A 17,087-nucleotide genomic window follows, 5' to 3' on the forward strand; every position below is an offset into this window, starting at 1 on the left:
TTTGTAAGCTTCCTTTGCAAGGAGGCATGCTGGAGAGCAGGGTGCCATCCCAGAAGGCAAAATCTGGAGCGGGTAGCATCCCCAACCACTGCTGGTTGTACTTCCAGAACAACAGGAACAGTGGCGGCAGACACACTGCAGGGGTGTGATACCTTACTGTTAAATAGAACATTTTCTCTCCTCCTTATACTGCAGACAGAAACGGCAAAAAATGACAATTTAATGATGTAACCGGGACACTAGGTTTCCTCTTTTTCTGTACAGAATTTCAATGGAATGGAAAAAATACTCCATTAACTAAGAAATAATATTCAATTATTATGATGGGCTCTTCTATATAATATTATTTGGTAAAATGTTAAGAGCTGGGGATTATAATTATTAAAGGGCATGAGACTAAAACCCTGAAAGGTTCTACTCCCTTTCAGTTCTCTGATCTTGCACAAGTCACTTCCAACTCTGACCTGACTTCCTCACTTGTAAACTCACCGACCTTATAAATTGAGGGACAAGCCTCTTCTTCACCCCCACACCCACTTCACCACTAAGTCCCACTGACCCTACTTCTTAACAAATCCACGGGTCCACACTCCCCAGTGCAGGCCCCCACCAGCTCAAGCCTGGGTGACTGCCCCAGCCTCCTTCCTGATGGGTCATTCTACTGCCATCTTCTCCTTTCCCGGCATGCCACCCTTGGCTCAAAGCACTTAAAAGACTCCCCAGGGCCCTTAGAACAAACCTCTAACTCCTTGATACAATTTACAAAGTTTTGCTCATCAACAAATACCTGCTCCCCTACATTTCTTTCCATGTAGATCCAGCCACAGTGCAAGTTCAGCAAATGCCCTCTCATGTCCAGGCCTCTGTATGTGCTATTTTCCTTGCTTCCACATACTCTTCCTACCTCTAGAATAGGTCTGGCTAACTTCTACTGAGTCTTCAGATCTCAGCTGAACATCAGTTTCCTGAGGAAGCTTTATTTGACCCCAGACCTCCAAATCTGGGATGGTCTGATGGCAGCCCTAACGCTCCTGGCACAAGGCAGGCACTCAAGTGAGAGTACTGAGGGAGCCAGGGATGGAACAAAGATTGGGATAATCTGGATCTGTGGTCCCAAGTCAAATAAGAACTTCTGGAACTGTTAGGCAAAAATAAACAAAAAACCCTAAAATGTACACCCAGGAAGGAAAATACAAATACTGTTTCTTAGCTTTTATCAGTTGAAATAACTTTGGGAAGTGAATTGAGTTACAACACCAGTTACCAATGGTCTGGCTGATCACTGCAGGGCTTCTCTCTCCTTTCTTCTAGCTCCTGACACACTCAACAGCTGTCTCTTTAAACAACTGTCTCCTGTCAATTAAAATCCAGGTCTTTGCAGTTTCATCCCACCCAGTTACAGCCACCCACCCTCCTGCCAGTACCTGAAGGGGAGCAAGCACCATGTTGCTCAGGGAGGCTGAGGCTCTCGCTGCTGCTGTCTTCGTGGGAGGCTCTATGAAGCTCTCAGGCGTGGCCAGCTGGCCAGCTGCTGCAGAAAAGCTGGGTGCCACTGCACCTTTCCCAAGTGACTGTGTCTGTATTTGGTCATGCTGTGGGGTCAACCTGAGTTTCTGGAGAAGATCAACGCTTGGGAGGGATGTACCGGCTGTGTTTGTCACACTCAGCGGGGCCCTGAATGGGCTCTGGCTGGCAGTCAGACTGGTGTGGCTCAGCTCAGGGACTGGCTGACTCAGAAGTGGAGACCTCTGTCTAGGTGTGGTCTTCACTGCTTGCATCATGGTGGTGTTTCGGGGTAGGCTTGGGGGAGCCTGTCCAGTAGAAGCTTCTGCTGGTAGAGTAGGACTAAGCACAGGGTGCAACGGGATCGTATAGCTTGGGGCCTGCTTTTCGCTGGACTGTGTGATGGAGGCAGGAGTGATTAGCACCGGGGTGGTGACTTCAGGCTGGACTGAGTGGTGGGCAGCAGGATGGACACCCAGGTTTTCCGACTGAGGGGCCCCTCCTGGCTCAAAGGAAAATGGTAGGAACGAGCTGGGCTCTTTCTGGGAGGCATCTCCTGGCAGCTTCTCCACTTCTTCTGAATCCAGACCAAAAACTGTTGGCTGTTCCTTTGGCAAAGAGGTTCCAAATAATTCTTCCACTGTCAGATGTTTGTGTCCAGACGGAGCAGACTGAAAAACAAATCAAACCACCCAATGAAAGAAATCTCTTGCAAACCAGCGCATCTAAACTTCCTTTCCATCAACCAAAACAGTTTGCAGAAGCAAGGTTGGGTGGAGTCTGAAAATAGGAAATGGAACAAACTGAAGATGTTCTCAGGATTAAGGCCTAGGTACATCTATCTGGTCTCCCCAAGGTGGTGGACAGAAATCTGCATTAATAGTAAAATTCCAATTTTCCGGACTCTAGGTGGTAGCTTAGAGTTCACCTTTTTTTTGTTGGCAAACAGATATAAGGTGAAGGGGCAATTACTTTACTTCAAAGTTAATTGTGCCTAATTGCCCTATGTCAGTCACACATGGTAGGGAAATTACACTCAAGAGGACAGAGGGACCAAATGCTGATCAAGCAATCATACCTTTATTTTCATGACTTTTGACTAAAAGGTAGGCACTGCACCTTGAGGACTAGGCCTCAAATACCAGAAAATAAAATTAACTATTAAAGAAAATTAAAGTATAGCTGATACAACATTATATTAGTTACAGGTGTACAACATAGTGATTCAATATTTTTATAGATCGTACTTCATTTAAAGTTATTATAAAATATTGGTTATGTCCTCTGTGCTGTACAATATATCCTTATATCTTATTTATTTTATACATAGTAGTTGGTACCTCTTAATCCCCTACCGCGATCTTGCCCCTCCCAATTTAATCATTTTTTAAATAGCTAGCCATTCCTCCTTCCTACTCCCAAATCACAGAATCCTTAAGAAAAAGCGAAGCATTTAAGCCTGAACACGTTACATTTACATATAGTCTAGTGATCTGGTTTACTGACGCCACTGCAACGACTCAAAGGAGAAATATTCGTGCCTCCCACTTGTGAGCTTTCCTGCCCCTTCCCTTCAAGGACTATTGCTGAATTCATTTAACCTTTATTTGCTGAGTATGCACGGGGTGGCAGGTCCTGCTCTGACCTGGGCCCAAAGGACATACCAGGAAGTAATGACAAAGAGTCCTACCCTAACAGAGCTTACATTCTCATGGGAGACAAAGTACTCTGAGAACACAAGCAGCCTCAACTTACGGTTTTATCCCTAAAGTGTATGGACTTCTTAGTTGTTTACATATATGTTTACATGAAAAAAAAATTCACTGAAAACACATGATTTTCAGGGCCCCAGAAAGTCTATAAAGGCCTTAAAGTACACTGCATCTGAAATACAATGATGATAACACTATGGTATGATCCCATTTCTATAGGAAAACAAGCTCAGTTTTCCCCCAATGTTTGCTGCGTCCATTTGACAAATAATTAATGGTCTTAACCAGGTGCCAGGGGCATTGGGCTGTGAAGGGTGGGGAGAAGAAGAGAGAGGGAGCTTCTGGGCAGCAGGCTCTTAAGGGAAGGGGGTTAGGGATCCCCTCTGTTGAGAGACAACAGGGAAGGGAGGACTGAGGATGCAGGGGAGCTTACACATAAGGGACAGAAAAAGTTTCGGGGTCGCCGCTGTGCACTTTCTCCCTGGTGTCAGGGCAGAAGCACCTGCTGGGTGAGAGAGAGGTGGCCGGGAGAGCGTAGGTGGTGCGGAATAGCTGTTGTGGAGGAAGAGGCAGAGCCTCCTCAAGTTGTAAAAAAATCACAACTTCGTACCAAACCATTCATTATATCTTAGAAAATAGTCAATGAAGAGAATTCTATTAATATTAAAGCTAACATAATGTATCTTGGCAAGTTAATGTGACGAGAGGCTTTGTTTAGGTGAAGGAACTCTCACGTGGCACATTCAGGCCCCCGCTAACAATGCTGTAGCGAGACTAGTAAGACTGTCTTGTCACAACACTTTCTAGCACTTCAAGGGATTTTCCAGATTCACAGTCTCACTCCAAATACTAGGCAGCACTAACACCTCATCATAAACTGTGGATGTGAAGAACTGCAAAAGACTTTATATGGTTTAATATCCTTACATTTTTACTTCTGGAAAACTGCAGAGCTTAGGGTCTGAAATAACAAGTACCTAGGTTCAAGTCCCAGCTGTTAACTCGTAAAATTACAGCATTTCTATGTAGTGCGCTCATTTGAAAACTGAGGGCAACTGTGGCTAATTGCCTCACAGAGCTGTTGTAAAAATTAAGTTCTCGATATAATGTCTGCCCAATGTCTGCTTGTCTGCCCAACAAGCATTCAATAATTGGGAGTTGGCTATTATCATCATTATATGAACCCAGATACAGTCTTTTTTTTTTTTTGCTGCAAAAAGCTTTATTGTTTCCATTTGGTCCAAGGCTTGGGAGATGGGTCCAGGGTGGTTAAAAAGCTGCCTAGTGGCTGCAGAGAGGGGCTTCAGGCAGAAGCCCTGACACCAGAGGGGCTCCTCAGAGGCCGCTGGGCTCTGGAGGCTCTTAATCATGCTTGAGGGTGAGACTTTCGAAGAGATACTCGCCCAGCCCAGACTGGGGACCAAACAGCTTGCGGAGGTTGGTCAGGCGGTGACTCATCTTCTTCATGAGTTTCACCTCCTTATCTAGGAAGTGGCTCTCCAGGAAGTCACAGAGGTGGAGGTCTGGGCGGGCAGAACCCAGGGCATGCAGATCCAAAAGGCCTGGTTCAGGTTCTCCTCCACGAGAATGGCAGCTTCCAAAGTGTCCTGGGTTTGTAGCCCACTCATCTTGAGATGGCTTCTGCATGTCCTCGAAGAGGGCACGGCTGCCACGCTGGTTTTGCATTTTCAAGAGACGCTGGGCGCCCTTGCACTTCTTCCCCACCAATTCACAGAAAAAGTGGCCCATGTCCTCCAGAGCCACGTTGTCGTGGTTGAAATAGAAGCCCAGAGAGGAGGTAGGTGTAGGAAGCCCGCAGATGCATGCTGACCAGGCAGCTGATGGCAGCCTCCACCTTGGTGGAATAATTCTGACGAATCTGGGAGCTCAGGGTTGATCGGTAATGAGGAGTTATGCTCAAAAAATGGTGTTAGCTGGTCCTGGTGGCCAAGGATAGCTGAGTGGCTGATTCTGAAGGTTGAGACTGGAAAAAAGGTTGGAGGGTGGTCGGAGGCTGGAGCAAGAGGCGTCCCTGGGTCTCTTCCGTCCAAACACTGTTGAAGCAAGAGACAGATCTGCGGGACTGGTGAGCACATTGCCCCACATATACTCTTTAACAGCAATTATGATAAATCTGTGTGTGGATATGTTTTAAAGAATATCAAATAATATGTGGGGATATTAAAAATCTATTAAATCCTTTTAGAATATCATCCCCTATAATGCAAAATAATAACAAAACCACTTGATGGGATATGGAGGCTGTGCTATTATAAATCACCCCATTGTTCCCTGAGGCAAGGAGTCATTAAAGACACAGCTGTTTGTTTAGAATTCACTGGTAACGTTTCAAATCCATTCAAAGTAATCTGAAATAGACAATGAATTCTGATATGGGACAGATGTCTCTTTCTCTCTGTCCAGGCCACATAACTGTAGTAGAATGCACAGGTTCCAACCCCAGGCTGAACACTGTGATCTACTCACTTTTGGATCCCTGGCATCATAAATGTCTGCTGATGAGCAGAGAGACAATTCCTTCCCCCTTCCCATTTCTAAAAGTTATGGTAAAATATACATAACAAAAGTTACCAATTTAACCATATTTATACCTAAGTGTAAAATTCAGTGGCATTCAGAATATTCACAATGCTGTCGATTTACACAAGTTTTTCATCAACCCTAATAGAAACTCTGTACCCATTAAACAACTCCCTATCTTCTCTCCCGGTCACCCCCAATGCCCCACCCACAGACCCTGGTAATCTCTATTCTACTTTCTGTATCTATAAATTTGCCTACTCTACCTACCTTGTTTAGGTGTAATCATACAATATTTGTCATTTTGTGACTGACTTAATTTCACCTAGCATGTTTTCAAGGTTCATCCATGTTGTAGCAGGTATCAGAATTTCATTCCTTTTTATTTTTTATTTTTATTATTATTTTTTTGGCTGCGCCTCGTGGCTTGCGGGATCTTAGTTCCCTAACCAGCGATCAAACCTGTGCCCTCTGCACTGGAAGCGCAGAATCCTAACCACTGGACCACCAGGGTATTCCCAGAATATCATTCCTTTTAAAGGCTGAATAACACTCCATTGTATGTATATATCACATTTTGTTTATCCATTCATCTGATGATTGACAATTTGTTTCCACCTCTTGGCTGTTATGAATAATGCTTCATAGAACATTAGTGTAAAAGTGTCTGTTTTAGTCCTTGTTTTCAATTCTGAGGAACAGAACTGCTGCATCATATGGCAATTCCACATTTTAACTTTTTGAGGAACCGCCAAACTGTTCTCCAGGGTTGCTGTACCATTTTACATTACCATAACTCTTGTTGGCCTTTTGTGTATGTTATTTGGAGAAGTTTCTATTCAGCCCTTTGCCCGTTTAAAAAATTGATTTATTTATTTACTATTTTTTGGCTGCACCATGCAGCATGCAGGATCTTAGTTCCCAGACCAGGGACTGAACCCATGCCCACTGCAGTGGAAGCTCGGAGTCTTAACCACTGGACTGCCAGGGAAGTTACCCCTTTGCCCATTTTTGAGTTGGGTTAATTCCTTTTTTACACATCATGTTTAGAACAAAATGGTGAAGACTGCTTGGCAAAAGAAGTGCTGGAAAACTACACTAATTCTTATTCATTAATGCAAATTATGTAGTTTTTTTTTTTTGCCACGCCACACGGCATGCAGGATCTTAGTACCCCAACCAGGGATTGAACCTGTGCCCCCTGCAGTGGAAGTGCGGAGTCCTGACCACTGGACTGCCAGGGAATTCCCAATTACGTAGATCTTAACCACCATATTTTTTTATATATATGTGTGTGTGTGTGTATATATATATATATATATATATATATATATATATATATATAAAAACACGCACAAACCAACATTTAGACATACCTACTTTAAAAAACACAGACCACATTGGGACTATCTTGCAGAAACTTAAGAGTCTTTTCCAGGGAAGAATACTATTGTATGTTATAATGAAAGGAGCAATCCAACAATAGGACATGGAGACGCCTCACCATGAAATACACCTTAGGCTTCGTAAATGACACGATCCAGGTAGCAATTTTTATCTATCTAGTGGAACACAAATCAACTTTTGAACAACTAACATTACCCACATTTACATGTGAAATGTTTCTACACTTACACTTAAAAACTGGTATCTCTAGGGACTTTCCTGGTGGTCCAGTGGTTAAGAACCTGCCTTCCGATGCAGAGGACATGGGTTTGATCCCTGGTCAGGGAACTAAGATGCCACATGCTGCAGGGCAACTTAGCCCGCGGGCCGCAACTGAGTCTGCACGCCGCAAGGAAAGATGCCGCATGCCACAGCTAAGACCCGACAGAGCCAAATAAATAAATAAATATTAAAAAAAATAAATTACCTTCCAAGATGATTAGAATGGTGAATGTCTTATGGGGTTTGATGATAATGTTTATTTCAGTATAGAAAAACAGGGCTTACTTTGAAGTATAAATATTTACTGTATAAATATTTACTAATAAATATTAATAAATATTTACTGAATTAATACATACATCTAAGACTGTTGAAAAAAACTGGTATTATTTTTAAAAGTCTCTCTAAATCCTCCATTAAAAAATATATACATATTTATTTATTTTCTTTCTTTCTTTCTTTTGGCTGCGTTAGGTCTTAGTTGCTGCACACAGAATCTTTGTTGAGGCATGCGAGATCTTTCGTTGCAGCACGTGGGCTTCCCTCTAGTTGTGGTGTGCAGGCTTCAGAGTGTGTGGGCTCTGTAGTTGTGGCGCGAGGGCGGGCTCTAGCGTTGAGGCACGAGAGCTTGGTGGTTGTGGCACACGGGCTTGGTTGCCCCACAAATCTTAGTTGGAATCTTAGTTCCCTGACCAGGGATCGAACCTAAGTCCCCTGCATTGGAAAGTGGATTCTTTACCACTGGACCACCAGGGAAGTCCCCCAAACTGGTATTTCTAATGGTATGAAATCTACTTCATATTAAAAAATGGGACTTCGCCGGTGGTCCAGTGGGTAAGACTCTACACTCCCAATGCAGAGTGCCCGGGTCTGATCCCTGGTCGGGGAACTAAATCTTGCATGCATGCTGCAACTAAGAGTTCGAACACTGCAACAAAGGAGTCTGCATGCTGCAACTAAAAGATCCCGCATGCCTCAATGAAGATCCTTCGTGCCGCAATTAAGACCTGGCACAGCCTAAATAAATATAAATAAGTAAATAAGTAAATAAATAATGAAACCATATGGTAGAATGCTGAACTCTGACGGCAAAAGCAGCAGAAAGTTTCCAATTTCTCCATGCTGCCTCCCTGCAGCTTCTGCCAGGCCAGAGACAGATTCTCACATTTTCTCTGGAATAGGGTGTGTGGTAAAGCTTTAGGGTTTCAGAGGTATCTCACATGAGGCAGAATAAATGAGGTTACGAGGGTAATAAGAGCTATCATAGACAGAACGCTCATTACACATGAGGCCCTGTGCTACACACTTTACACGCATTACTCTATTAATCGGTGAGGGCAGTACTATTATTATTGCCATTTTATAGATGATGACCAAGTACAACAACAGAACCAGACTCCAACCTAGTTCTAACAAGACAGTCCATATTCTTAACCATTATGCCACCATCCTGAGATGTCCATCAAGTAGATGACAGGTTACCTACTCAACTGAATGGTGATATGATCCTCTGGGGAACAGAGGTGCAGCTAAGACTTGAATAAATAAGAGGTGGATACAAGTCAAAAGGTACCAACTTTTGGAAATATGTAACTGGCTGAATCAGTCGCAAGAGGCTGAGTAGGCAGAGCATGCGTCTCCACACAAACTCCCCAAAGCTTTATAGTCTCTGAGTTGTACAGGACCCTCTCTATGCTTCTCTGCCTCTGACAAGAAAAACTGGCTGCATTCCTCTAGTAGCTGGGCTTATTTATTCATGGATTCATCTTCCATCATCCATAGAAAAGGTGAAATTTTATTCTTTACTCATCTTTAAAGACTGGATTCTGAGTTCTGTAATGCCTCACTTAAATCAAGTTTTAGTCTGACCATGCCCCTGGGAAATGGAATTCAATGAGTGACACCATGTATGGTACTCAAAAAAAATTCTAATAAACTGTATCAGGGGACTTCCCTGGCGGTCCAGTGGCTAAGACTCCGAGCTCCCTATGCAGGGCGCCCGGGTTCGATCCCTGGTCAGGGAACTAGATGCTACATGCCGCAACTAAACATCCCGCTTGCCACAACTAAACGATCACACGGGCTGCAACGAAGATCCTGCATGCTGCAGTGAAGATCCCGCGTGCCACAATGAAGACCCGGCACAGCCAAATAAATAAATAAATATTAAAAAACACCTAAGAAACAAAACAACAACAAAACTGTATCAGGTTTTCCATTGTTCCTTCCTCACCCCATAGCTCTTGCTATTTAGAGAACTTCATATTTCTGTTTGGATTTATTGTGTCCATGTCAGATTTCCTACCTGATAGTGCCCTGAGCACACTAGAAGATACGATTATTGTTAACCACAGGAACCAAAAAAACAATACAAAACAAACTAGAGAAATAGTCCCAAGGGAATTTTAATAAGTAAATTATGAAACTGAAATAAAATATAATACTAGTAAGGCTTGACAGCATTACTTGCTCCTCAGCACTAGATGGCAGTGTTACTAAACCAACATACAATCTGCATGCAGGGCCGATTATGGATTTTAGCTAATTTTAGACATGGCTCTGACAATATCCAGATCTCAATATTTTACAAAATGCTGTCACTTTGGCTATAAAATGGAGTTTCTGGGGGTCCATTTCTTCATTTAGATCTCACAGTAAGTCTGTGAGTTAGGCACTGCCAAGAATCCTTAATCCCATGATTCAGAAGGAAAGGGGAAGTGACTGGCCCACTGGCTGATAAACCAGACCATAAGGAATCTGCTCCTTCCCTTGCTGCCTCTCTTAACATATATTTTTTAAAAATTAAGTTTTATATAGCACTGCTTTTTTCTTTGATTTTTTAAAAACACAGCATTGCTTCTAATATATGTTTGACCTTTAGGATCCTAAGTCCAAATACAGTAAAAATGGAGCAAAGGAATGTGGTATACAAAATGGGTTTAAATTAATTACCATCTACATACCTAAAAACTTTATAGATACATTGCTGATGGGAATGTAAAATGGTACAGCCTCTCTGGAAAACAGTATGGCAGGGCAGTTTCCTATTAAACTAAAACATGCAATTACCAAATTACCCAACATTTGCACTCTTGGGCATTTATCCCAGAGTAAAGGGAATTTATGTACAAAAACCTATATACAAATGTTCGTGGAAACTTTATTCATAATAGTCCCAAACTGAAAACAACTCAGATGTCCTTTAACAGGTTAATGGTTAAAAATGTTAATTCCACTCAGCAATGACAGGGAACTACTGATATACATAACAATTTCAATGAATCTCCAGGAGTTATGCTGAGTGAAGAAACATAATCCCCAAAGGTTATATAGTATATGATTCCATTTATAGAAAATTCTTGAAATGACAACATTACAGACCTGGAGACAGATTAGTCACTGCCAGGGGTTAGGAATGCCAGAAGAAGGCTGGGAGGGTGTGACATATAAGTTTGTGCAATAACAAAAGGGCAACACAGAGGATTCTTGTGGTGATGGAAGTCTTCTGTATCTTGACTGTGGTGGAAGACATACAAAGCTCTACATGAGATAAAATTGCATAGAACTCAATAAACACATGCACATACACACAAATGAATATGAATAAAACTGAGGAAATGTGAACAAGATGGGTATATTGTATCAATATTCTGGTTGTGATATTGTACTGTATTTTACAACCTGTTATCAATGGAGTAAATGGATAAAGGGGACATGGATCTTTCTGTATTATTTCTTACAACTGCATATTAATCTATAATTATCTCAAAATAAAAAGTTTAATTAAAAAACTATGGTTTTCTGGGACTTCCCTGGTGGTCCAGTGGTTAAGACTCTGTGTTCCCAATGCAGGGGGCCGAGGTTTGATCCCTGGTCAGGGAAGATCCCACATGCCATGGAGCAACAAAGCCCATGTGCCACAAATACTGAGCCTGCTCTCTAGAGCCTGTGAGCCACAACTACTGAAGCTTGTGCGCCTAGAGCCCGTGCCCTGCAACAAGAGAAGCCACCGCAATGAGAAGCCCGTGCACCACAACAAAGACTAGCCCTGCTTGCTGCAACTAGAGAAAGCCCGCGCGCAGCAACAAAGACCCAACGCAGCCAAAAAAAAGGGTGGTGAGGGACTTCCCTGGTGGCGCAGTGGTTAAGAATCCTCCTGCCAATGCAGGGGACACAGGTTCAATCCCTGGTCTGGGAAGATCCCACATGCCATGGAGCAACTAAGCTCGTGCGCCACAACTACTGAAGCCCATGTGCCTAGAGCCCGTGCCCTGCAACAAGAGGAGCCACCGCAATGAGAAGCCCGTGCACCGCAATGAAGAGTAGCCCCCACAATGAGAAGCCCGTGCACCGCAATGAAGAGTAGCCCCCGCTCATCACAACTAGGGAAAGCCCACGTGCAGCAACAAAGACCCAACACAGCCAAAAATAAATAAATAAATACATTTATTAAAAAATAAATAAATAAAATAGGGTGGTGAGAGAGGCTCTCACCTTTATGGAAGACACTAGAGATCTGAAGGAAGAAAGGAAGCAAGCTACTTCTAGGAGGGAAGTCTTCCAGGCCAAGGGAACTGTAAGTGCAAAGGCCTGTGCTGAGGCAGGGGCATGTGTGGCACATTTGTGGAAAGGCAGGAAAGCCAATGAGGCTGGGAGCAAGGCAGAAAGGTAGAGGATGAGGCCAGGGTTAGGGGGGCCAGATCAGGTAGGGCCTTGTAGGCCACTGCCATGACCCTGGCTTTTATTTGAGTGAGATGAGATACCACTGGAGGAAGGCCATGATCTAACTTATGTTATACCAGGATTACTTTGGCTGTTGGGTTAAGAATAGGGGAGGGAGTGGCAAGGGCAAATGCTGGGAAACCAGACAAGAGGCTACGGCAAAATCCAGATGCAAGATAGTTTTACATGGACCAGGGGATATGACATAAGAGGATGACATTACATTGCTGCCTGTACATACATACTTTGACAGATGAACAACAAATCAAAATTGTACTGCATTAAAATCCTTACAAAATGTTGACTCTGTTAGGTTACCTTAGGTGAAGTTAGGGCTTTAGCTGTACAAACCTTATCTTGGGACCCGGATGGCATCTCTTCTAGAGTCTCGGTGCTTCCCAGATTGGAGATCTGAGTACTTGGCTGTAACCCAGGACTGGAGATATTTGAATTGCCCATCTGATTCTTAAATTAGAAGGAAAAGTATATCAGGTGAAAAGCTTGCTATTCTTTGGCTCACAAAACAGCATTCAAGGTTACTAGAAATATTATTTTAAAAGTCAAGCATAAAATCCCCCCAAATGTTTGCTCTGGACCTACATGTAAATTAACCTGTACAATAAAATTTCTAGAAAGCTGAGCACCTGATTTTAGACAATAGTGTTAGTAACAACTACTATTTTTATAACCCCTTTAAGGAAAAGCAAATAGCATTACTTTATCATGCACTCTTTTCCATTTTATTTTTTAAGTTAATATATGGTGGAATTAACTTTTGGAGTGCACAGTTCTATCTGTGTACCTATCGCCACAATCAGGATATAAAACATATTGATCACCCCCCAAAACTCCCTCGTGCTATCCCAATGCAGTCATGCCCTCCCTCCACTCCTGGCAACCAGTGATCTGTTCTCTGGCACTAATTCTGTTTTTTCGGGAATGTCATATAAATGGAATGCTGGCTTCTTTAACTTAGAATAATGCCTTTGAGATTCATCCAAGCTGTTGTATGTATTGGGCTGGCCAAAAAGTTCGTTTGGGTTTTTTCCATAACGATCTTAAAGTTTTTTAACCATTTACCTATAGGAGGACATTTGTGTTGCTTCCAGTTTTTGGTGACTATGAATACAGCTTCTACAAACATTCATGTACAGGTTTTTGTGTGGACAAAAGCTTTATTTTCTAGAGTAAATTCCTAGGAGTGGTAATTCTGGGTCATATAGTAAATATATATTTCTTCTAAATTTTTGTACTTTTATTTTTTACATTTAGATCTACTGACCCATTTTAAGTTGATTTTTATATAAGGTGTTACATTTAGGTTGAGGTTCATTTTTTTGGACATATGAATGTACAAGTACTCTAATACCATCATATATTTTAAAAATTGAATTAAAAAGGTCTTTAGGGACTTCCCTGGTAGTGCAGTGGGTAAGACTCTGCACTCCCAATGCAGGGGGCCTGGTTCAATCCCTGGTCGGGGAACTAGATCCCGCATGTATGCCGCAACTAAGAAGCGTGCATGCTGCAACTAAGACCCAGAACAGCCAAAATAAATAAATTAATTAAAAAGTCTCTAAACATCACTATCACAGATGACAAAACATTGTAATAAAGTGTTTAAAAATTCCTGTTAACTTGTATCTTTGTTCTTAGAAAGAATCCTAAAAAAATGATCACTAGATGGACATGGAATTTTTAGAAACTTATATATTTAGGCTATATAATCGAGCATCTAGTGAGCATTATCTGTGTCAAAATAGACACCAAAACCAGTTTAGAACAGTCAAGGGACCAGACTTTTTAAAAACAGAAGCTCCAAACTTTAGTTCAGAGACAGATTAACTTTCTTGACACCATATTATAAAGATATGTGCCTAGTGCAGGAGTAGGTACTGAATGTGAAATGAATGGATAATATGCATTTTTTTCCTATTCAAATGACTTAGTCCTTGTATTATTTCAGAACACCATTTACTCAATGTTACGCATTTAAGCAGAGGTGAAATAGTCTGTGAAAGCTTATAAACTGTCTTATCTTCTAACATACCTCTTTATGCAACACCACCATCAACCAGTATCAACACCTTATGGGGAATCCTTGGAACTGAACTGTATTAGAGAAAATATAATGGGTTGGCCCAAAAGTTCGTTCCGGTTTTTCCACAAAATGTTACGAACTTTTGGGCCAACCCAATATAAACTGAAAACACTGCTCACAACAAGTTCTTAAGATGGAAGGTGCAAATGTTCAGGAGCATCTTTAAAATTGGGAGTTTTCACATAAAAATCCTGGCTTGTCATTTTCAGAGAGAAGCTGAATAATTTCGCACACCAGCCCATCTGGTAATGACTGGTTATAGCTGAGCTGCAACTGACCAGATGACACAGGGACAGGCTCGCTGTTGGTTTTACTTCCACTCTGATTCACTGTGGGTGCCACTGTGGCCCACCTGGTTTTGGGACATGTGAGTCTGCAATACTTACTTAACTCAACATAAGCTATAAGATGGGTTGTACTTTAAAAGGTTTCCAGAACTTCAAATATTTTATTACACTTATGCAGGGCTGTTCTTGGAAGGTTTGTTTGTTTGTTTATTTATTTATTTTTGAGGGTTTATTTTGGGTTTGTTTGTTAATGATAGTAACCAGTATTCATAAGAATTGGGAGAAATGGACAATCAGAAACAAACTTTTTTTTTTTTTTTTTAGTTTTGTTTTTGGCTGCGTTGGGTCTTCATTGCTGCGCACATGCTTTCTCTAGTTGTTGTTGAGCAGGGGCTACTCTTTGTTGCGGTGCACGTGCTTCTCATTGCGGTGGCTTCTCTTGTTGTGCAGCACAGGCTCTAGGCATGTGGGCTTCAGTAGTTGCAGCATGTGGGCTCAGTAGTTGTGGCTTGCGGGCTCTAGAGTGCAGGCTCAGTAGTTGTGGTGCACAGGCTTAGCTGCTCCGAGGCATGAGGAGTCTTCCTGGACTAGGGATCAAACCCGTGTCCCCCGCATTGGCAGGTGGATTTTTTTTTTTTTTTTTTTTTGCGGTACGTGAGCCTCTCACTGCTGTGGCCTCTCCCGTTGCGGAGCAGAGGCTCCGCGGCATGTGGGATCCTCCCGAACCGGGGCACGAACCCGTGTCCCCTGCATCGGCAGGCGGACTCTCAACCACTGCGCCACCAGGGAAGCCCGACAGGTGGATTCTTAACCACTGCACCACCAGGGAAGTCCCACAAACAAACTTTTGGGAAGATAATTTTACAGTATTTGGTAAAAACCTTAAAAATGTCAAAATCCTTTGATTTACCAATCCCATTTCAAGTAACTTATCTTAAGAGAAAATTAATGCTAATTAATAACAAGACAGCTACCAAAGGTATACTTCTGAGTTCTTAAACGGAATTAGAAAAATCTAGGATATTGTTTATATAAGGCACAGAAATAAAAATATACAACTATTAACATCACAGTTTGCTTTTTCAAAAGCTTTTCATTCTACCAAATGAACTTTCCCAGGGACTCCCTGTGAGATAAATATTGTCACAAAAAGATACTGTTCTTTGGAAAAAAAATAGGTTACAAAAAAGTTAATGAAAAAGTAGTTTTAAAACTAATTAATAAAACTGTGTACTTAAATATTATCACACACATTGGGACATATTTAGACAAATTTGTAGAAGGATAAATAACAAGGCATTAGTAGCAATTATTTCTAGGTGGTGGAATTATTTTTTTTCCCGTTTATTATAATTTTAAAATATAAAGTTTTCTATAATTAATATGCACTGCTTACATAATAAGAAAAATAAGTGTTCCTTTTTTTTAAGAACAAAAAAATCCCTACCAAAATCTAGGATTACATCCTGTGGCTAGATGTGACTCAGAATGGGCCAACCTTAGTCAAGGCCTGTGTTTCAGCTATCTTTCTTTACATTAAAAACAGGAAAGTTGGGGGACTTCCCTAGTGGTCCAGTGGGTAGGACTCCGTACTCCCCATGCAAGGGGCCTGGGTTTGATCCCTGGTTGGGGAACTGGATTCCACTCCACATGCATGCTGCAACTAAGAGTTTGCATGCTGCAACTAAGAAGTCCGCATGCCGCAACTAAGAAGTCCACGTGCTGCAACTAAAAAGATCCCACATGCCACAACGAAGATCCTGTGTGCTGCAGCTGGGACCCGGCACAGCCAAAATGAATGAATAAATAAATAAATGAATGAATAAATAAATATTAAAAAACCCAGGAAGTTGGTTAAAACAAACTACTATAGGACTTGGGGAGAAAATGTTTATTATAAAGTGTTTTTATTTTCAAATAGTCTCTATTATAAATTCTTCACTCAAAAGTCTGGAATTTCCGACTTCCCTGATGGTCCAGTGGTTAAGAATCCATCTTGCAATGCAGGGGACGCCAGTTCGATCCCTGGTTGGGGAACTAAGATCCCATATGCCAAGGGGCAACTAAGCCTGCATGTCACAATTAGAGAAAAGCCTGCACACCACAACAAAGCAGAAGAGCCCGTGTGCCGCAAATAAGACCCGACGCAGCCAAAAAAAAAAAAAAAAAAGTCTGGAATTTCATTCACTGTATTATATACACTGGACAGGGGAGATTTAGAATTGGGATTAAATTCCATCACTGAGGCCTAGCTTGTACCCCTGCTCTTGAAACTATCAATCTCCCAAGTCTCTACCTAAAGATAAAGGGTCCATCTGGAACCATCAGCACCAGAGAAGAGCCCATCCAAACTCTAAGATGGGAATTCATGGGCCACTGCTAATACTAACTCCATTTGATTAGATGATAGGCAAGTGCAGACAAGAAACGAAACTCTTGTTTAAGGAAGCGCCACCTATTTATGGACGGTTTTCAAAATTAGAAAGAACATATTATGAAGTAAATATCAAAGATTTAACTAAATTCCCAAAGGTTTAGTCTTAATCCAACCAC

General features: G+C 41.9%; 1 protein-coding gene and 1 pseudogene across 4 annotated transcripts in view; both read right to left on the bottom strand.

The window, feature by feature from the left end:
• The window catches only part of DCP1A (decapping mRNA 1A), a 65,149-nt gene that overhangs the window by 10,549 nt on the left and 37,513 nt on the right, over positions 1-17,087 (bottom strand). For all 3 annotated transcript variants that reach the window (XR_013830216.1, XR_013830217.1, XM_079934531.1), the window contains exons 6-7: positions 12,498-12,611; positions 1,425-2,174 (exon numbers count right to left, since the gene is read on the bottom strand). Coding sequence is in view for 1 of the 3 variants with exons in the window: in XM_079934531.1 (XP_079790657.1) it covers positions 1,425-2,174; positions 12,498-12,611 (864 nt within the window). In the remaining 2 variants the exon portion in view is untranslated. The remainder of the gene's footprint in view (positions 1-1,424; positions 2,175-12,497; positions 12,612-17,087) is intronic.
• LOC307192355 (ferritin light chain-like) lies at positions 3,981-9,662 on the bottom strand (annotated as a pseudogene). The gene is made up of 2 exons: positions 9,658-9,662; positions 3,981-5,101 (listed from the first exon to the last, which is right to left on the bottom strand). The product of its transcript is annotated as a ferritin light chain-like (transcript).

This window comes from Stenella coeruleoalba, assembly GCF_951394435.1.
Source record: "Stenella coeruleoalba genome assembly, chromosome: 10".
NCBI classification, from domain to species: domain Eukaryota; kingdom Metazoa; phylum Chordata; class Mammalia; order Artiodactyla; family Delphinidae; genus Stenella; species Stenella coeruleoalba.